This window comes from Capra hircus, chromosome 13, assembly GCF_001704415.2.
Source record: "Capra hircus breed San Clemente chromosome 13, ASM170441v1, whole genome shotgun sequence".
NCBI classification, from domain to species: domain Eukaryota; kingdom Metazoa; phylum Chordata; class Mammalia; order Artiodactyla; family Bovidae; genus Capra; species Capra hircus.
Genome location: NC_030820.1, coordinates 51,400,660 through 51,423,895, shown reverse-complemented (window position 1 = coordinate 51,423,895; position 23,236 = coordinate 51,400,660). Strand labels below are relative to the sequence as shown.

At 40.6% G+C, this 23,236-nt stretch overlaps 1 protein-coding gene across 2 annotated transcripts in view; it reads right to left on the bottom strand.

Annotated features, from left to right (window-relative positions):
* The window catches only part of UBOX5 (U-box domain containing 5), a 44,225-nt gene that overhangs the window by 8,463 nt on the left and 12,526 nt on the right, over positions 1-23,236 (bottom strand). The window contains exons 2-3 of one of the 2 annotated variants that reach the window (XM_013968650.2): positions 9,699-9,788; positions 494-588 (exon numbers count right to left, since the gene is read on the bottom strand). In XM_013968650.2, the coding sequence (XP_013824104.2) occupies positions 494-547 (54 nt within the window). In that variant the 5' untranslated portion in view covers positions 548-588; positions 9,699-9,788. The remainder of the gene's footprint in view (positions 1-493; positions 589-9,698; positions 9,789-23,236) is intronic. The other variant, XM_013968651.2, reaches the window with a different exon arrangement.

Below are 23,236 nucleotides of genomic sequence, written 5' to 3'. Positions count from 1 at the left end.
TCCAAACTCGCGAGAAGTTCAATTCTCCCCTTGGAGTTTCCTTACTTCCTGCTCTGGACTGTGGAAACATACCCTCCTTTGCACAAAAAGGGAAGCAGCTTAATTCAAATAATAAAACACAAGGAATCCATATAACAAATATAAGCCATTATTTCTAGCATGAGAAGTTAGCAAGAACAGCAGTGAGAGAATTTCCACCTTCACTCTGACCTTGAGTGAAATTAAAATTTATCATCAATGATAAATTGATGAGAACTGGAAAGAAGAGAACCCTCCACAAAATGAGTCACAACTCAGCTTGTAACAGTGCTATCTGACTTTAGAGGCGCAGCCTGACCCATGCTTACCCGACTATCATCTGGTAGACTCAGAAACGATGAGGGTGAAAGCACATTAAGCCTGAACTGTCTTAATATACAAGGCAGGAAATGGGGGAAAACATGAAAAACAGATGTCATTTATTTATTTATGTGTATATACTTGTTCTGTTTACCTTGTTGCAGTAAATTCTTGGTCTGAACTGTGGGAGGCAAAGATTTATTACCATCTTTATGGCTGAAAGGATAGCTTCCAAGCATCAGAAATAGCCTTAAATGAAAAAATAAAACTTAATATTAGACAAGTTAAAATTCAAATCTAAAGTCTTAGGAGTTGATTCCTAAGAGATGACAGTTAAACAGAATAACAACAAAAATGTAACAAACATACACTCTCATGGTCTATATTTATTCTCTTTCTATACAACACGCGATGATTACAAGGGAGATTTCTTTTGCAGATTGTGTGGTTTGGTTCTCTAGCTGACAGTTGTTCTAAAGCTCCAGTGGAAGCAAGGGCCTATCAGTTCTGCAAGGAGCTCCCAACAGGAAAGGGAGGGTCAAAAGTAGATGCTGCTGCTGCTGCTAAGTCACTTCAGTCATGTCCGACCCTGTGTGACCCCATAGACGGCAGCCCACCAGGCTCCCCCGTGCCTGGGATTCTCCAGGCAAGAACACTGGAGTGGGTTGCCACTTCCTTCTCCAATGCATGAAAGTGAAAAGTGAAAGTGAAGTCGCTCAGTTGTGTCCGACTCTTCGCAACCTCATGGACTGCAGCCTACCAGGCTCCTCCGTCCATGGGATTTTCCAGGCAAGAGTACTGGAGTGGGGTGCCATCGCTTTCTCCCAAAGGTAGATGAGCTCAAAGTAAAAGAGGATTACTTAGCCAGAAGGTTTAGAATGAAAAGGGTCACAGAAAATAATCATAGTGGTCTATGCCTCTTTCATTTAACGCTTGTTAATGCAGTTATGTTTTATTAGAGTGAAAACAATTAGAAGAGTAAAAAATATTATTATTGAGAAATAGAAAATCTTAGAGTTGAAAAACATCTTAAAAGAACATCTAGTTCAAATCCAACTGATCCTTGAACAAGGCAGGGATTAAGGGCATTGACCTTCCACACAACTGTTGAAAATCCACATATAACTTTATAGTCTGCCCTCTGTATTGATGGTTCCACATAAGTGAATTCAACCAACCTCAAATTGTGTGGTACTGTGGTATGTATTTAGTGAAGAAAATCCATATAAAGTGGACCTGCACAGTTCAAGCCTGTGCTGTTCAAGGGTCAGCTGTAGTCATTTTGATGACCAATATCCAGGGAAAGGGAAATCGATGAAGGAGGTCAAAAAGTACAAACTTCTACTTAAAAGAGAAGGTCTGGAGATGGAAAATACAACATGGTGACTACAGTTAACAATACTGTATTGCATATATGAAAGCTCCCAAGAGAGTAGACCTTAAAAGTTTTCAACACATACAAAAAAATGTAACTACAACAGACCACCTGACCTGCCTCTTGAGAAATCTGTATGCAGGTCAGGAAGCAACAGTTAGAACTGGACATGGAACAACGACTGGTTCCAAATAGGAAAAGGAGTGCGTCAAGGCTGTATACTGTCACCCTGCTTCTTTAACTTCTATGCAGAGTACATCATGAGAAACGCTGGACTGGAAGAAACACAAGCTGGAATCAAGATTGCCGGGAGAAATATCAATAACCTCAGATATGCAGATGACACCACGCTTATGGCAGAAAGTGAAGAGGAACTAAAAAGCCTTTTGATGAAAGTGAAAGAGGAGAGCGAAAAAGTTGGCTTAAATCTCAACATTCAGAAAGCGAAGATCATGGCATCCGGTCCCATCACTTCATGGGAAATAGATGGGGAAACAGTGGAAACAGTGTCAGACTTTATTTTTGGGGGCTCTGCAGATGGTGACTGCAGCCATGAAATTAAAAGACACTTACTCCTTGGAAGAAAAGTTATGACCAACCTAGATAGCATATTCAAAAGCAAAGACATTACTTTGCCGACTAAGATCCGTCTAGTCAAGGCTATGGTTTTTCCAGTAGTCATGTATGGATGTGAGAGTTGGACTGTGAAGAAGGCTGAGCGCCGAAGAATTTCTGCTTTTGAACTGTGGTGTTGGAGAAGACTCTTGAGAGTCTCTTGGACTGCAAGGAGATCCAACCAGTCCATTCTGAAGGAGATCAGCCCTGGGATTTCTTTGGAAGGAATGATGCTAAAGCTGAAACTCCAGTACTTTGGCCACCTCATACAAAGAGTTGACTCATTGGAAAAGACTTTGATGCTGGGAGGGATTGCGGGCAGGAGGAGAAGGGGATGACAGAGGATGAGATGGCTGGATGGCATCACTGACTCGATGGACGTGACTCTGAGTGAACTCCAGGAGTTGGTGATGGACAGGGAGGCCTTGCATGCTGCGATTCATGGGGTCGCAAAGAATCGGACACGACTGAGTGACTGAACTGAACTGAACTGAGGTGATAAGATATTAGCTAAGCTTGTTATGGTAACCATTTCACTATATATATATATATATATATATATATATATATATATATATATATATATATATATATATATAAAATCATTATGTTGTACCCCTTAAACTATACAATGTTGTGTGTCAATTATAGCTCAATAACACTGAAAGAAAGAAAATGACTAATATACTAATGTCCAACAGCCTTTGTTATATTCTCTATAGAGAAGCAGGGAAGCCATTAGAAACATCCCTCCCAGGGGCAAGCCTCTCCAATGGATCTGAACTCCACTGAACTCCATGGCTGGAAAGGCCAGCCATTCCATGCTTTCCCATCTAACACACAAGGCCACGAAAAACTCTCAGTAGGGACAGGGCCACTCTGAAGTCTTTGTGTTGTCGTGCTCAGTAGGGACTACTTGCAGAGGCCAGGCACATTGGGCATTCTGCAACATTTTAGTAAGCAGCTTCTGCACAATGAAGTTCTGCCATGAGACTTTTGAAGGTTTGTTATCTCAGCTTAGCCCCTATGTCTGTCCTACATATGAACACAAAATATTTTCTAACATGGTTTTAATACATGTAGAATTTTCTAAGAAGGGAACTTCCATGTAAATTATAGGAAGAACATAGTTCATTTACTTCAGGTTTTTACCAACAGGAGTTCACTTCTGAAAACCACATCACGGAGAGAAATGCTAATATATCTGACAGTCCACATTTGTAGCAGTCTGCATTCTAGGTGATTCTATATGTTGGTAAAAGCTTTTGATTACCTTTTTTTTGGCCATGCCAAGAGGCTTGTGGGATATTAGTTCCCCAACCAGGGATAGAATCTGTGCCCAAGCAGTGAAAGAGCCAAGTCCTAACCGCTGAGCCACAAGGGAATTCCCTTGATTACTCCTTTATGCCTTCCAGTATGGTTATATCCAAACATTCACACATGAGAATAAATTTTCACACTTTAAAATGTCTACTTTAAATTACTATTAAGTCTTTTGTGTGCACACATATGTGTTTGTTTTACAACTACATAGTAAGGTTATATTATCTTTGACTTTAAATTCAGGACAGTACATTACAAAATATGTATTATTAAAAGAGAGAGATGAATCTGATGGAGTAGAAAATCCTTGGCCTAAAGTCTCCCAGTCTTTCTTCAGAACCTGTGCTGAAAACTTGTTCTTCTCATTTCTGGAGGCATACATGCCGTTTCTTTGCCAGCCTTCTAGAATCTGTCCTGGAATCAACATGGACTGTTGACAGAACTCCTTTTTTGGAAGATTGTTTTAATGTTTCCAGGCTTTTAACATCCCTGTTCTCCATAATAACTCAAAAATTAGTATCTAAGGAATTACATCTCCAAATATTCTCAGGGCCCTTGTATGTGCCTCCTTTTGGTCAGGAAACTAGAACTCATTTAGAACAGCATTTCCTTAAATTCTCCCACCCAAGTAGGGCAGTGGCTTCTTGTTAACTTTTTGTTTTGTTTTAAATGAAAAATTAAGCCACTGAGTTAAGTTTAATACAGAAGTATTAAAATGATTATATAGGGCTTCCCAGGTGACACTAGTGGTGAAGAACCCATCTGTCAATGCAAGTTAGATGTAAGAGACCTGGGTTCGATCTCGTGGTCAGGAAAATCCCGTTGGAGGGCATGGCAATCCTCTCCAGTGTTCTTGGCTGGAGAATCCCATGGACAGAGAAGCCTGGCAGGCTGTAGTCCATAGGGCCGGACAGTTGAATACGACTGAAGTGTGATTATATACAATTATAAATGATTATATAGTTCAATCCAAGGAAACAAAACATTTTTCCTAAGAAAGCAAGCCTAAGATTTGCCAAAGGAAAACAGATAATATGATATCAACAGATGGTGACAGGACCAATTTGCAAGTGCAGAACTAAGCTGGTCCTAGGTAAACTGGTGAAGTTAGCCAGCTCCAGCATTTGTGAGGGTTTTCTTTTCACTGCCACAAGCACTTGTCTCCTCCCTTCTTTGCCCTGATAGAAGACGACTTTGGTAAGAAAAAATAGAGAGAGAAACTGTGTTACAATATCAAAATACTGAGAAGTGTTTCCTATTAGTAAGACAAATGCAATCATCTCTATCCCCACAGTTCACATGTTAGGTCTTTTCTCTGACTTTCAGAGAAAAAAAACAAACTCTGGCAGAGGTAACAATGTTAACCCATTGAGGTACTGATTTGATTCCTTAGTGGAAGGCACTGATTCCACCAAGATATACATTCCTCCTATCTCCTGTTACCTTCTTAGACATTTCACACTGTGGTCTTTTAACTTTGATTTATTTTTCCTATCATGATATTTATTTAGCTGAGAATATAAATGTCAGAATCAGAAGAAGCTGGGTAGGGGTCTTCTTGGAGTCATGATGAGGAGCTTTCCTGCGAATATGAAGATAAATGGAAAAGTCTTCAAAACTTATCTGAGTACCCAATGTAGTAAATGGTAGCATGAGATGGAGTTGCTCAGATTTGACTGCCCTCAGGACAACTGCCCTTTGCCTTTAACCTGTGGCTTGGTTATCACTAGATACCTGTTCTTGTGACTGGACTTGAGAGATGACCAGGATGAAAAGGACAAGGGCTTTCAAACTTTTGCTATCTCATAACTTAAAAAAAATCTTAAAAAAAAAAAAAAAAAAGGAAAAAAAAAATTTCACTTCAGATACCTGAAAGTAGAGAATTGGACAGCCCTTCCAATCAGTGCAGTAATTTAAAAGAGTTGTCTGAACTGTGTCTCAGCAAACACAAGGCTCACTCTTTTCGTGAGTCATTAGACCAAGACCCTCTAGTAGCAAAAACACAACTCTGGTTAGGGAAGCACATACACAAAATGACTTAGAAGAGGCCACTAGTGTTTGTTTGTTTGTTTTAAGTATTTTTTAACACCCAAAGTATTTTGTATTGGGGTACAGCTGATTAACAACGCTGTGGTAGTTTCAGGTAAACAGCCACATACAGGCATCTATCCATTCTCCTCCAAAACCCTCTCCCCCACAGGCTGCCCCATAACACTGGGCAAAGCTCCATATGCTATACAATAGGTCTTTGTTGGTTATCCATTTTAAATATAACAGTGTGTACATGGCCATCCCAAAGTCCCTAGCTATCCCTTCCCCCAAAGCAACCATAAGTTTGCTTTCTAAGTCTGTGAGTCTGTTTTGTAAGTAAGTTCATTTGTATCATTTCTTTTTAGACTCCACACACAAGGGGTGTCATATGATATTTCTCCTTCTCTGACTTACTTCACTCAGTATGACACTCTCTAGGTCCATCCATGTTGCTGCAAATGGTCTCATTCATTCTTTTTAACAGCTGAGTAATACTCCACTGTATATATGTACCACATCTTCATCCAGTCCTCTGTCGATGGACAGTTAGGCTGCCTCCATGTCTTGGCTATTGTAAAGAGTGCTGTAATGAACATTAGAGTGCATGTATCTTTTGGGGCCATGTTTTTCTCTGGATATATGCCCAGGAGTGGGACTGCAGGGTCAGGTGATAGCTCCATTTTTAGTTTTTTAAGGAACCTCCAAGTGGCTGCACCAATTTATATTCCCACCCACGGTGCAGTACGGTCCCCTTCTCGCCACACCCTCTCCAGCATTTGTTGCTTGTAGATTTTTTGATGATAGCCATTCTGACTGGAGTGAGGAATTTCATTGTAGTTTTAATTTGCATTTCTCTAATAACTAGCGAGCTGGACGCCAAAGAATTGATGCTTTTGAATTGTGGTTTTGGAGTAGACTCTTGGGAGTCCGTGGACTGCAAGGAGATCCAACCAGTCCATTCTGAAGGAGATCAGCCCTGGGATTTCTTTGGAAGGAATGATGCTAAAGCTGAAACTCCAGTACTTTGGCCACCTCATGCGAAGAGCTGACTCATTGGAAAAGACTCTGATGCTGGGAGGGATTGGGGGCAGAAGGAGAAGGGGACGACAGAGGACGAGATGGCTGGATGGCATCACTGACTCGATGGACATGAGTCTGAGTGAACTCCAGGAGTTGGTGATGGACAGGGAGGCCTGGCATGCTGCGATTCATGGGGTCGCAAAGAGTCGGACATGACTGAGCGACTGAACTGAACTGAAAAACTAGCGATGTTGAACATCTGTTCATGTGCCTATTGGCACATGTATGTCCTCTTTGGAGAAAATCTATTCATGTCGTCTGCCCATTTTTTAAGTGGGTTATTTTATTTTGATGCTATTAAGCATCATAAGCTGTTCGTAAATTTTAGAGACTAATCCCTTATTGGGAACATCATTTGCAAATATTTTCTCCCAATCTGTGAGTTGTCTACACATTTTATTATTTCCTTTGCTGTGCAAAAACTTTTGAGCTTAAGTAGGTCCCATATGTTTATTTTTGCTTTTATTTCCATTATTTGGGGAGATGGATCAAAAATGATGTTGCTGTGATTTATGTCAGAGTGGTCTGCCTTATGTTTTCCTTTAGGATTATACTGTCCAATCTCACATTTAGGTTCTTAATCCATTTTGAACTTATTTTTGTGCATGGAGTTAAGGACTGATCTAACTTCTTTTTTTTTTTACATGGGGCTGTCCAGTTTTCCCAGCACCATTTGTTGAAGAGACTGTCTTTCCAACATTGTGTAGTTTTGCCTACTTTGTCAGAGATTAACTGACCATAGGTGCACAGGCTTATTTATGGGTTTACTATCCTGTTCCATTGATCTATATTTCTATTTTTGTGCCAGTACCATACTGTTTTGATGACTGTAACTTTGTAGTATAGCCTGAAGTCAAAGAGCCTGATTCCTCCAGCTCTATTTTTCAAGATTTGCTTTGGCTATTTGGGGTCTTTTGTGTCTCCATACAAATTCTGAGATTTTTTTTGTTCTCTATGAAAAATGCCATTGGTCATTTGATAGGTATTGCACTAAATCTATAGATTGCCTTGGGTAGTATAGTCATTTTGACAATACTGATTCTTCCAATCCATGAACATGGTATATCTTTCCATTTGTTTATGTCTTCTTTGATTTCTTTCATCAGCATCTTATAGTTTTCAGAGTATAGGTCTTTTGTCTCCTTAGATAGGTTTATTCCTAAGTATTTTTCTTTTTGATGCAATGGTAAATGGAATTATTTCTTGAATTTCTCTTTCTGATCTTTCATTGTTAGTGTATAGAAATGCAACTGATTTCTGTGTATTAATTTTATAACCTTAAACTTAACCAAATTCATTGAGGAGTTCTAATAGTTTTCTGGTAGCATCTTTAGGGTCTTCTAAGTATAGTATCATGTCATCTGCAAACAGTGACAGTTTAACTTCTTTTACAATTTGGATTCCCTTTACTTCTTTTTCTTCTCTGATTGCTATAGCTAGGACTTCCAAAACTATGTTGAATAAAAGTGGTGAGAGTGGACATTCTTGTCTTGTTCCTGATCTTAGAGGGAATGCTTTCAGCTTTTCACCACTAATTATGAAACTAGCTGTAGGTTTGTCATATATGGCCTTTATTATGTTGAGGTATGTACCCTCTATACCCACTTTCTGGAAGGTTTTTATTATACATGGGCACTGAATTTCGTCAAAACCTTTTTCTGTATCTATTGAGATGATCATATGGCTTTTATTCTTCAATTTGTTGATATGGTGTATCACACTGATTTTTTGATGCTGAAACATCCTTGCCTCTGTGGGATGAATCCCACTTGATCATGGTGTATGATCTTTTTAATGTATTGCTGGATATAGATTGCTAGCATTTTGTTGAGTATTTCTACATATATGTTCATCAGTGATACTGGCCTGTAATTTCTTCTTTTTCTGGTATCCTTGGCTGGTGATGGTGGCCAGGAGAGGCCATAAGAGTTTTCATTCAATTTAAATCTTACCAACTGATTAGCTCTAAAATGGGTACTAATATCCTTATTTTGCAGATGAAAAAACTGAGACTCTATGAAAGATAAAGGTAGGATTCAGATTCTAAATATTTCTAAACCACTCTGGTTATTGTCTACTTGGACACAATTTACCTTAAAGGATTAACCAGGAAGCTATATGGCTTAAAGTCAGATATTCTACGGATAACTTACAACCTTTTTCCCTCCTATTACTTATATCTAGGTTTAGTATCAAAACCTAAAAAAAATCAATTCTTCCAAACTTACAATTAATGTGGCTATGCTCTTTTGTTGTTGTTTAATTGCTAAGTCACGTCTGACTCTTTTGTGACCCCATGGACTGTAGTCTACCAGGCTCCTCTGTCCATGGGATTTACCAGGCAAGAATAATGGAGGGGATTGCCATTTTAATCTCCAGATCTTTCCAACTCAGGGATCAAACCCACATCTCCTGCATTGGCAGGCGGATTCTTTATCACTTAGCCATCAGGAAAACCCTGCATCTATCCTCTACAATGCAGGAATTTAGAAACCTTGACTACTCTTTGCAACATCTGTTGAAGCATCTCGCCTCATGAGGCTTCTCAACCTTCATGTATGCGTGCGAAGTTGCTTCAGTTGTTTCCAACTCTTTGTGACCTTATGGATGGTGCCAGGCTCCTCTATCCATGGGATTCTCCAGGCAAGAATACAGGAGTAGGTTGCCATTCCCTTCTCCAGGGGATCTTCCTGACCCAGGTATGGAACCCGAGTCTCTTGTGTCTCCTGCACTGGCAGGTGGGTTCTTTACCACTAGTGCCACCTGGCAGAGGTTAATTTCTAAGTCAACTATTAAAGCATATGGACCTGTATCTGACCAGACACAGCCTATCTGCTCTCCACAGCACTTACCAAAATCTAATTTGAGAAAATATTTATAGAGACTGTTCAGTCCATTCACAATGAATTCTTTTTAGTGCTGGCCTAAGTAGTACCTCTTGCCTCCTGCCTGGCTCCCCTGATGGCTGCTGCATTCATATCCCACACCACCATCTGACAGACTTCTTAGCAATGTGGATCTTCATCTGTAGCAAAAATAAATGTAACACATTTAGAAAAACTCAGTGGTGGATCTGTGAAGATTCACAGGACACCACAGTGGCACCACATATCAACTGAGAGCCATAATTTTAGTCTCTAAAATGTATTACTCCATTGAGCAGCTCCTCAGAGCAGTGTACTGAAGCATCCCCACGTTCATCCTAGCCATAACCATTACTGCATTCCTCGCCCCACTGCATATGCACGTGTGCGTGCTCAGTCATGTTCGACTCTGCAACCCCATGGACTGTAGCCTACCAGGCACCTCTGTCCATGGAATTTTCCAGGCAAGACTACTTGAGTGGGTTGCCACTTTCTCCTCCAAGGGATCTTCCATACCCAAGGATTGAACCTGTGTCTCCTGTGTTTCCTGCATTGGCAGGTAGACTCTTTACCACTATACCACCTGGGAAGCTCATATACTCTTTACCAAATATTTCATTGGTCTGTGTGGTTATTAGCAAGGAATTTTATATGAAACAGCTCTCTAAAGTTGTCAAAATGATCATTCTTTATTCTGCATGGTTATCCTCTAGGACTCAAGAGAAAAATCTCTTTTTGGCCTCAGTATTAGAACAGTTGCTTCTTCCAATCAACTCAGTATTGTAAGTATGAATATGAATCATGTAATTGATTACAATCTTTACTTTGGCACTAGAAAACTCAGAATGAAATCTGTGGCCCAACCCTCAGATTTCTCTCTGCCTGAATTCTTCACTTATTTTTATGTAATAAGGTATGTTGTGAAAGCTACCTTAAAATCATTTTGGAATAGGATGGGGTATAAATAATAAACCATCCTCTTTTAGGTGGACATTTTAGTTGTTTGCAACTTTTTACTATTACACTACAAAGATTAAAATTAAGCAGATTTTACCTTTTATTTATTTATTTTTTATGTTTACAGAGTTCCATCATTTATGAAACAGAGACTCTGTTTCTTTAAGACTGATCTCACAGAAAGCAGTAGAACAGTCATTTGGATGGCGAGGAGGTTAGTGGACCTGTGACTCTCAGGAACTTTCCTGCAGTGGCCACAGCTGGGGAAGGGGTGGTGTCCACCCTTTGGCTCTGACTCCACCCTGCTCGAGGACCATCCTCTTGTGGTTCTGACCTCTCTGACCTTGGCCCTTGGGGGACCTCTTGACTTGGCTGTTGTCATTCCCGATTCATGGATCATGCCTCTTCCTAGAGAAACCTGAGAATTCCTCAAACTGGAAGCTTCAGATGCTCCAAGAGCAAACCAGTTAGTGCTTTGAATTCACATGTTAACAAACAAGTTATTTAGCATCACTCCAAAAGAGTAACATGAATTACCTCTAACAGGTAGGAATATGGATGGATAGTTGTTGTTGTTTAGTGGCTAAGTTGTGTTCAACTCTTTTGTGACCCCATGGACTATAGCCCACCAAGCTCCTCTGTCCATGGAATTCTCCAGGCAAGAATACTAGAGTGGGTTGCCATTTCCTTCTCCAGCATCATCATAGGGAACTGAAATGCAAAAGCAGGAAGTCAAAAGATTCCTGGGAAAACAGGCAAGTTTAGCTTTGAAGCACAAAATGAAGCAGGGCAAAGGCTGGAGTGGGTAGCTGTTCCCTTCTCCAGGGGATCTTCCCAACCCAGGGATTGAACCCAAGTCTCCCTCATTGTAGGGGGATTTTTTTTTACCAATTGAGCCACCAGAGAAGCCCAAGAATACTGGGCCTGTCTTTTCTCCAGAGGATCTTCCCAACCCAGGAATCTGAGCTACCAGGGAAGCCTAATGGCAGAAAGTGAAGAGAAAAAGAGTCTCCTCATGAGGATGAAAGAGGAGAGTGAAAATGCTGTCTTAAAACTCAACATTTGGGACTTCCCTGGTGTCCAATGGTTAAGACTCTGTGCTTCCAATGCCAGGGGCATGGGTTCGATTCTGGTCAGAGAACTAAGATTCCCACATGCTGCGTGGCACAGACACTAAATAAATAATTTAAAAATAAAAAACTCAACATTCAAAAAACTAAGATCATGGCATCCAGTCCCATCACTTCATGGCAAACAGATAGGGATAAAATGGAAATGGAGACAGACTTCATTTTCTTGGGATCCAAAATCACTGTGGATGGTGGGTGCAGCCATGAAATTATGTTCCTTGGAAGATAAGCTATGACAAACCTAGACAGCATATTAAAAAGCGAAGACATCATTTTGCCAACAAAGGTTCATATAGTCAAAGCTGTGGTTTTCCAGTAGTCATGTACAGGTGTGAGAGCTGGAGCGTAAGAAGGCTGAGTGCTGAAGAACTGATGCTTTCTAACTCTGGTGCTGGCAAAGACTCTTGAGAATCCCCTTGACAGCAAGGAGATCAAACCAGTCAACCCTAAAGGAGATCAACCCTGAATACTCATTGGAAGAACTGCTGCTTGAAGCTGAAGCTCCAATACTTTGGCCACCTGAAGAGAAGACCCTGGTGCTGGGAAAGACTGAAGGCAGGAGAAGAGGGTGACAGAGGATCAGATGGTTAGGCATCACCAACTCAATGGCATGAGTTTGAGTAAACTCCTGGAGATGGTGAAGGACAGGGAAGCCTGGCATGTTGCAGTCTGTGGGGTTGCAAAGAGTTGGACACGACTTAGCAACTGAACGGAACTGAATGTACATTACTGATAATTTACAGTATATTACCTTGCAATTTGCTTTTCTATTAAATGTTATTAAGTTTTTCCATGTTGAAATGTGTATATCTAGTCTGTTCATTTTAACTTCTTCATAGTATTCAATTGTACTACTAAAAACAGAGTTTATTTCTCCACTGACCTTACTTATATTTAAATTTTTCTCAACTATGAAAAAAAAAAAGCTGCAATAAATATTCTCTGTAAGTCTTTTTGTGAGGAAAAAAAAGATAAAATAGTCCTGTCCTCAAGTCTTGAAGCATTACAAAATCTCTCCCAACTGTGATTATGGAATACAAAGGTTTGTAACAGGTAGTAATACAAAGTTTTTTCACAGATGACACTCAAAGCAGGGAAGGATGGTCTAATCAATGTTTTTCAATTTGTTTTAAAATCAAGTTATGGGTTGAAGAAAAGAAATATGAACTAAAAGAGCACATAATACAGAAGTGCACATAGTGCATTATGTCATGAGACTTGTTTCAGTTTTATACAAATACATGTAACAAATACATACTATGTTCCACATAAAACATCCTGTGGCTTTTGACGAAAAAGACTGAAAACACCTGCCAACAGTCAGGGAAGAACTCACAGGAGTAACCTCTGAACTAGAGACTACTAAGGCACATGGCTAAACTCATGGGCAACTTCGAAGGACAGACACTATCTACTAGTGACAAATATTAAAAATGCAAGATATGCTCGGCCATAGAAGCCGAGAGACAAGAACAGGAACAAAATGGGAAAGGCACTAGGAGAAGGCCAGTAAAGTCAAGGCACAGGAGCAGGGCAGTGTGAGGGCAGCCAGGAAATGCTGAATACGCCACTTAGCTGTAGGAGGAAGGGCTGGGAAGGGCCCCGAATGTCATGCCAACAGGCTTTAGACTACTTTACCTGGAGGGCTGAGGCAATATTTTTCCAAACTGTAGATCAAGAATCAAGAACTCAAATTACTGAGCTATAACCAGCATTTTAAAAAATTAAGTAAAATAGAAAGAAGTCAGAATATATCATACATGAGGGTGATCAGTGTTTTGTGAAACTTTAGTTTCAGATATATGTACATATGAAATTATATCTATTCTGGGTTTTGATGAAAAATGTATTTCCTACTAAGTGGTGTAGTAAAAGTATTTGAAAGCTACTGTTCAGACGAAAGTCATAGAAACCTTATAACTAGGGAGAGAAATGACACTAAATGAGAAGTCATCCATTAACCTCCTAGATGACACTAGCAATTTTGAACCACTTAGAGGCAATTGACCCTTCAAAGGATTTCCCGTTCCTCTGGTTGATGTGTTTGCACTATCCTTTTTGTACTACATGAGGGCCTATCTTCGCAAATGGCTTTCTGAAGATATCAAAGAATATCAAAGGACAAACTTAGAAATAAACTAGCAGTCTCAGTTTTTCCCTTGACATTTTGTTTTTTCTAAAAAGAAAGGATTCTTTAAGAACATGAAGGAGGAAAATGAACTATGTATAAGATATTACTGAATATCTCACAAGGATTTCAAAGCTACCTTCTAAAAAATATTCTATTTTAAAAATTTTAATGAAACTTTTTAACATCACATTGTAAATCCATGTGCGTGGTTAAGAAACAATACAAAGAGATCTCTCATAACTTTAACCAGTTTCCTCAATGATAACATCTTACATAGTGAGAGTACAACATTACTACCAGGAAATGAACAATGATACGATCCACTGATTTTACTCAGATTTCACCAGTTTTACAAGGACTCATTTGTGTTTGTCTGTGGATTAAGTTCTATGCAATTTTATTCTTTGCACGGATCTATGTAATCACTTTCTGTGTGCCAAAGTCAAGATACGAAATAGTTTCATCACAAGGATCCCATGTACTGTCTTTTTATTTTATAAATCCAAACACACTATTACCACAGAAGTCTTAAAGTTCCTCACCCAGATCTAAGCCCTTTAACTGAAGATTCCAGTTTAATTCCACTATCCACACTACTGTCACTCGGCTTATTTAACTTATATGCAGAGAACATCATGTAAAATGCCAGGCTGGATGAAGCACAAGCTGAAATCAAGACTGCTGGGAGAAACAGTAATAACCTCAGATATGAAGATGACACCACCCTTATGGCAGAAAGTGAAGAGGAACTAAAGAGGCTCTTGATGAAGGTGAAAGAGAAGAGTGAAAAAGCTGGCTTAAAACTCAATATGCAAACAACTAAGATCATGGCAAGTGGTCCCAACACTTCATGGCAAATAGATGGGGAAACGAGGAAAACAGTGAGAGACTTTATTTTCTTGGGCTCCAAAATCACTGCAGATGGTGACTACAGCCATGAAATTAAAAGACGCTTGCTCCTTGGAAGAAAAGCTATGACTAACCTAGATAGCATATTAAAAAGCAGAGATATTACTTTGCCAAAAAAGGTCCATATAGTCAAAGCTATGGTTTTTCCAGTAGTCATGTAGATATGTGAGAGTTGGATCATAAAGAAAGTTGAGCACCAAACAACTGATGCTTTTGAACTGTAGTGTTGGAGAAGACTCTTGAGAATCTCTTGGACAGCAAGGAGATCAAACCAGTCAATACTAAAGGAAATCAGTCCTGAATATTCACTGAAAGGACTAATGCTGAAAGTGAAGCTCCAATACTTTGGCTACCTGATGCGAAAAGCTGACTCATTAGAAAAGACCCTGATGCTGGGAAAGATTAAAGGCAGGAGGAGAAGGGGACGACAGAGGATTGGATGGCCTCACTGACTCAATGGACATGAGTTTGAGTAAACTCCAGGAGATGGTGAAGGACAGGAAGTCTGGTGTGCTGCAGTCCATGAGGTTGCAAAGAGTTGGACACGACTGAGCGACTGAACAACAACAACAACCCACACTGTAAGAAACAAACTTGAAACAAACCATCATGCTTATTCTTGGTGTACCTGTCACTTAAATGATAAATATGACTCAGTAGAAAAGTTTTCTTTTTGTATGTTTAGAGTTGTAAGTTGATAAAACAATGGGGCTGGGTTCCTGGGGTCACAGGATGATATAAGTAAGAATAAGGCTCCAGATACATGCTCGGAGTACTTCTCACAGCTAACAGCCGATACAGAACTGGATGTCCAAATGGAGACAGACATTTCTCCTCTGCCTCCCTGTACTCAGAGTGAGGAAGGGAATGTACAAGAGCAGTACTGAAAAGAGATCCAGAGGGAGGGTGACCAACCATATGGTCTATTCAGAAAGTGGAATTTTCAGTGCTAAAAACAGGAAAGTCCCAAGCAAACTGGGACAAACTGGTCATCTTATCTCAAAGGTTTCTGTCTGTGTTTCCTTCAAGCAGCCAAGCAAATCTTTTTGTTGCTGAAGACTCAGAACCTAGAAGTAGGGAAGTGTGGAGGGATAATTTAGAAGAGAATAAGGTGACCATGACACTTTCTGAACACCTCTACATCCGTCTTCCTTTGGCTTACAAAGAAGTTGCCATAGCTGAGTTATACAAACTGATTTTTGAGTTTCATGAAAATGTAATGGAAAGTAATTCTGGCAGATACACATATTTTAAAGACTAGGCTCAAACAGGTTATAAGATCAAAAAAAAGAGAAGACTACCTGTCAAATAAGAGAAAAGCATTTAGCCTCAAAGAGTGGGTGAAATACCAATGCACTGAGCAATTTTATAAATTGGGCACTTCAGCCTTTAAAGAAGTATAATACTTGTTATAATTTCTAAATTGAATTACTCGTCCATCTAAGTAAAAAATTTGACTTGTGTTCATTTCTCCTACAGCTAGTTAAAATAAAAGACAGCTGTCTCAGACACAGGAAGACCAGAACACAGGTGTAAGTCCAAAAGAAGCTTGCAATGTTATATACTTGGAGCAATCTTACTTGTTATAATTTCTAAATTGAGTTACTCGTCCATCTAAGTAAAAAATCTGACTTGTGTTCATTTCTCTTATAGCTAGTTAAAATAAAAGACAGCTGTCTCAGACACAGGAAGGCCAGAACACAGGTCTAAGTCCAAAAGAAGCTTGCAACATTATATACTTGGAGCAATCTTCAAGAGCTTAATATGTGCACAAGGTACACTGCTAGGCACAAATGGACACAGTTTTTACTCTTAAAAATTTTGTAGGATCAAAACAAGGCACAGATGGGCAAAGGGTTCTAATACCATTTACTTAACACCTTAATAGCAGAGTCAGAAAACTTATGTGGGAACCAAGGTAAGGCAGCCAAGCTCTTCATGCACAAATCTGACCCTAACTCTGTCCCTCCCCTCCAGGGCCTTATTCCATCTGTTCTTGCCTCTCTCTTGAATCTTAAACTTATCTCTGACTATTGGATCCTTTCCTCAATATGCAAATAACATTAAAGTCTCTTCTGCCTCCATCGACCACCTAAAAGAATCCAGCCTTGTCCTTCTTAAGGTTATCAATTTAGCAAATAAAAAATTTAAATGTCGACTTAAATATGAAATTTGGATAAATTTGGATAAAAATGGATTTTTTTGGTTGATAATTTGTTTAGTATAAGAATGTTCCATGTACTACTTGGGACATACTAACATTAAAAAATTATTTATTGCACATTCAGCAAACTATGAATAGAATTTCCTGAATATAGTAAAGGGCATTTATGAAAAATCCATGGGGTCTATTATCATAGTCTATAGTGAAAGACTGAAAGCATCCCCTCTAAGATCTGGAATAAAACAAGGATGCCTGCTTTCACCACTACAATTTAATTTTGTACTAGAAGTTCTAATTAGAGCAATTAGGAAGAAAATGAAATTAAAAGGCATCCAAAGTAGAAAGGAACAAGTAAAACTAAACACACAGATGACAAGACCCCATATATAGAAAATCACAGAGAATATACACACACCCACTTAAAAGAGTTCATAAAGATGCAGGGTAAGTCAGCTGTATTTCTATACACTGCTGTTGCTGCTGCTGCTAAGTCGCTTCAGTCGTGTCCGACTCTGTGCGACCCCACAGACGGCAGCCCACCAGGCTCAGCAATCAGCAAGTCATATAGGAACATAAGAAAACTCCATTTAGTATAGCATCAAAAATAATACTTGGGGATAAATTTAACTGAGAAGGTACAAAACTGAAAGACATCCTGTGTTCATGGGCTAGACAATTTGACATTATGATTGAAAAGATACTAAGCATTATGAGTCCCTAGGGAAATGCAAATCAAAACCACAATAAGATATCACTTCACATCCACTAGGATGGCTATTTTTTCAAATAACAAAGATGTGGAGAAACTGGAACCCTAGTACATTCTGAGGTACTAGGAATGTAAAATGGTATAGCCACCATGGAAGTCTGGAGGTTCCTCAATAAGTTACACACAGAATTAATACATGACTCAGCAATTTACTTCTATATACTTAAAAACACTAAAAACAGGTATTCAAACAAAAGTTTATAAGTGAATATTCAAAAGAGCTGATAGAGCTGTCTATCAGCATATCTGATAGACAAAGTACCTGAAGAACTATGGACACTGCACAGGAGGCATTGATCAAAATCATCCTCAAGAAAAAGAAATGCAAAAGGGCAAAACGGTTGTCTGAGGAGGCCTTACAAATAGCTGAGAAAAGAAGAGAAGAGAAAGGCAAAGGAGAAAAGGAAAGGTATACCCACCTGAATGCAGAGTTCCAAATAATAGCAAGGAGAGGTAAGTAAGCCTTCTTCAGTGATCAATGCAAAGAAATAGAGGAAAACAACAGAATGGGAAAGACTAGAGAGCTCGTCAAGAAAATCAGAATACCAAGGGTACATTTCATGCAAAGTAAAAAGTGAAAGTCGTTCAGTCGTGTTTGACTCTTTGTGACCCCATGGACTATATAGTCCATGGAATTCTCTAGGCCAGAATACTGGACTGCATAGCCTTTCCCTTCTCCAGGGGATCTTCCCAATCCAGGGACTGAACTCGGGTCTCCTACACTGCAGGCAGATTCTTTACCAGCTGAGCCAATGGGCACAACAAAGGACAGAAATGGTATGGACCTAACAGAGGCATAAGATATTAAGAGGCGGCAAGAATACACAGAAAGTGAGAGTTGCTCATCATGTCCAACTCTTTGTGACCCCATGGACTATATAGTCTGTGGAATTCTCCAGGCCAGAATACTGGAGTGGGTAGCCTTTCCCTTCTCTAGGGAATCTTCCCAACCCAGGGATCTAACCCAGGTCTTCCACATTGCAGGGAGATTCTTTACCAGCTGAGCCATAAGGGAAGTCCAAGAATACTGGAGTGGGTAGCCTATCCCTTTTCCAGCAGATCTTCCTGATTCAGGAATCTAACCAGTCACCACTGCAGGTGGATTCTTTATCAACTGATCTATCAGGGAAGCCCAATACACAGAACTATATAAAAAAGATCTTAATGACCCAGATAACCACGATGGTGTCATCACTCACCTAGACCCAGACATCCCGATATGTGAAGTCAAGTGGGCCTTAGGAGGCATCACTATGAACAAAGCTAGTTGGAGGTGATGGAATTCCAGCAGAGCTATTTCAAATTCTAAAAGATGATACTGTGAAAGTTCTGCACTCAGTATTCCAGCAAATTTGGAAAACTCAGCTGCGGCCACAAGACTGGAAAAGATCAGTTTTCATTCCAATCCCAAAGAAAGGCAATGCCAAAGAATGTTCAAACAATGACACAGGTGCACTCATTTCACATGTTAGCAAAGTAATACTCAAAATTTCTCCAAGCAAGGCTTCAACTGTACGTGAACCAAGAACTTCTGGATGTTCAAGCTGGATTTAGAAAAGGCAGAGGAACCAGAGATCAAATTGCCAACATCCACTGGATAGTAGAAAAAGCAAGAAGAGTTCCAGAAAAATATCTACTTCAGCTTTACAGACTACACCAAAGCCTTTGATGTGTGGATCACAAAAAACTGGAAAATTCTTAAAGAGATGGGAGTACCACTTGACCTGCCTCTTGAGAAATCTGTATGCAGGTCAAGAAGCAACAGTTAGAACCAGACATGGAACAACGGATTCTGCTTATTTAACTTACATGCAGAGTACATCATGTAAAATGCCGGGCTGGATGAAGCACAAGCGGCAATCAAGATTTCTGGGAAAAATATCAATAACCTCAGATATGCAGATGACACCACCCTTATGGCAGAAAGTGAAGAGGAGCTAAAGAGGTATTTGATGAAAGCCAAAGAGAAGAGTGGAAAAAGTTGGCTTAAAACTCAACATGTAAAAAACTAAGATCATGGCATACAAGTCCCATCACTTCATGGCCAAATAGATGGGGAAACAATGCAAACAGTAAGAGACTTTATTTTCTTGGGCCCCAAAATCACTGCAGATGGTGACTACAGCCATGAAATTAAAAGACATTTGCTCCTTGGAAGAAAAACTATGACCAACCTAGACAGCATATTAAAAAGCAGAGATATTACTTTGCCAAAAAAGGTCCATATAGTCAAAGCTATGGTTTTTCCAGTAGTCATGTACTGATGTGAGAGTTGGACCATAAAGAAGGCTGAGCGCCAAAAAACTGATTCTTTTGAACTGTAGTGTTGGAGAAGACTCTTGAGAATCTCTTGGACAGGAAGGAGATCAAACCAGTCCATCCTAAAAGAAATCAGTCCTGAATATTCACTGGAAAGACTGATGCTGAAACTGAAGCTCCAATACTTTGGCCACCTGATGTGAAAAGCTGACTCATTAGAAACCTGACGCTGGGAAAGATTAAAGGCAAGAGAAGAACGGGACGACAGAGGAGGAGATGATTGGACATTATCACTGACTCAGTGTACATGAGTTTGAGCAAGCCCCGGGAGTTGGTGATAGACAGGGAAGCCTGGTATGATGCAGTCCATGGGGCTGTGAAGCTTTGGACATGCCTGAGCGACTGAAATGAACTGAACTAATTTACAGCAGCACTACTCACAACAGCTAAAAGGGGAAAAAAAAACCCAGTCCATCAACTGATGAATAGATAAATAAAATACTGTATATCCATGCAACAAAATATTATTCAGCCACAAAAAGGAATGAAGTACTAGTACATGCTATAATAAACTTCCCAGGTGGCTCAGTGGTAATGAATTCAAGCCAATGCAGGAGACACAGGTTCGATACCTGGGTCAGGAAGATCCCTTGTAGAGGAAATGGCAACCCACTCCAGTATTCTTGCTTGGGAAATCCCATGGACAGAGGAGCCTGATGGGCTACAGTCCATGGGGTTGCCAAGAGTCAAGCATAGCTTAACGACTAAACAACAACAACATGCTATAGTATCAATGAACCCTGAAAATACGCTAAGTAGAAGTCAGACACAGAAAGCTGCATATTCCGTTTATACAAAATTCATATATCCATGTATGCAAATCCAAAGAGGCAAAGATTAGTGGCTGTCAGGGTCTGAGAAAGGGGGAAATCTGGAGCGATTGCTAAAAGGGTACAGAGTTTCCTTTGGGGGTGAAGAAAATGCTCTGGAATTAGACAGTGATGACAGGCTACACAATACTATCAAGGTACTAAATATCACTGAATGGTACACTGTTTAAAATGGCCAATTTTATGCACATTTTAGAAAACATTATTTGTTGTTTATCTGAAATTCAAATTTAACTGGGCATACTGTAACTTATCTGGCAATTCTAGTCCCATTGTAAATCCTGCTCAAGTTTCTCCATCCCTTCAAGGTTCTCAAGCTATTGCCTCATATTTGTAATCCATTCCTTCCACAGGTGTGCAATCTGGCTTTTTCCATGACAATGTAATTCAAATTGCTATAGTTGGGCTTCCCTAGTGGCTCAGGAGACAAGGGTTTAATTTCTGATCTGGGAAGATCTCACGTGCTGCGGAGCAACTAAGCCCATGCATCCCAACCATTAAGCCTGTGCTCTAGAGCTTGGGGGCCACAACTACCGAAGCCCAAGAGCTCCAGAGCCTGTACTGTGCAGTAAGAGAAGCCACGGCAGTGAGAAGCCTGAGCACCACAACCCGAGAGCAGCCCCCGACTGCCACAACTTGAGAGCAGCCTGAACACAACAAAGACCCAGCACAGTCAAAACAAACAAATACAAACAAATTGCTAGAGTTAAGGTCATCACTGATGGCCAATTTGCTAAACTGATTGAAGATTTTCTAGTTCTTGCCTTAATTTTCTCTTCCAAGGAACTGAGAATACATACCTTTTCCTTTCTGAAGTAGGCTTTACCCCTGGTTTCTGTGCAGTGAAAGGTTAACTCAGTAGATTTGGAGTTTTCAAATCTTTCACATTGCAAAGAAATGTCCTGAGAGATAATCTCTAAGCCTTTGGAATACAGTGCCTGATAAGACTGTCTTATATACACCTAAGACCTTGGGCCTTGAGGGCCCTGGTGGCTCAGGGGGTAAAGTGTCTGCCTACAGTGTGGGAGACCTGGGTTTGATCCCTGGGTAGGGAAGATCCCCTGGAGAAGGAAATGGCAACCCATTCCAGTACTCTTGCCTGGAAAATCCCATGGACGGAGGATCCTCGGAGGCAACAATCATGGGGTCGCAGAGTCGACACAACTGAGTGACTTCACTTTCACTTAAGACCTTGGGCCACACCCAAGGTAAACACCAGACAGTTTACACTAACAATGTAATTTATGGTGGAATAACTTGCTAAAGGAACTTCTCTGTGGCTGCAACCGGTGCACATAGCGCGGCCGAGAGAAGCTACCCGACGTCCGAGGTCAGGGGCAGAAGCCGGGAGGACCCCATGCCCAAGGGGCGGCGGCCAAGAGTAGTTACCCCACGTCCGAGGTCAGGGGCAGCGGCCAAGAGTGCCGGGCTGCAACGGCACAGGAACGGCCAAGAGGAGCTACCCCACGTCCAAGGTCAGGGGCGGCAGCCGGGAGGAGCAACCCCATGTCCAAGGAGTGGTGGCTGCGTGGGCGCAGGAGGCCCTAGAGGAGCTATTCCACGTTCAAGGTCAGGAGGGGCAGCGGTGAGGAGATACCCCTCGTCCAAGGTAAGGAACAGTGGCTATGCTTTGCTGGAGCAGCCACGAAGAGATACCCCACGTCCAAGGTAAGAGAAACCCAAGTAAGACGGTAGGTATTGCAAGAGCGCATGAGAAGGCAGACACACTGAAACCATAATCACAGAAAACTAGTCAATCTAATCATACTAGGACCACAGCCTTGTCTAACTCAATGGAACTAAGCCATGCCCGCGGGGCCACCCAAGAGGGGCAGATCACGGTGGAGCAGTCTGACAGAATGTGGTCCACTGGAGAAGGGAATGGCAAACAACTTCAGTATTCTTGCTTTAAGAACCCCATGAACAGTATGAAAAGGCAAAATGGTAGGATACTGAAAGAGGAACTCCCCAGGTCAGTAGGTGCTCAATATGCTACTGGAGTTCAGTGGAGAAATAACTCCACAAAGAATGAAGGGATGGAGCCAAACCAAAAACAATACCCAGCTGTGGATGTGACTGGTGATAGAAGCAAGGCCCAATGCTGTAAAAAGCAATACTGCATTAGAACCTGGAATGTCAGGTCCATGAATCAAGGCAAATTGGAAGTCGTCAAACAGGAGATGGCAAGAGTGAACGTTGACATTCTAGGAATCAGCAAACTAAAATGGACTGGAATGGGTGAATTTAACTCAGATGACCATTATATCTACTACTGCGGGCAGGAATCCCTCAGAAGAAATGGAGTAGCCATCATGGTCAACAAAAGAGTCCGAAATGCAGTACTTGGATGCAATCTCAAAAACGACAGAATGATCTCTGTTCGTTTCCAAGGCAAACCAT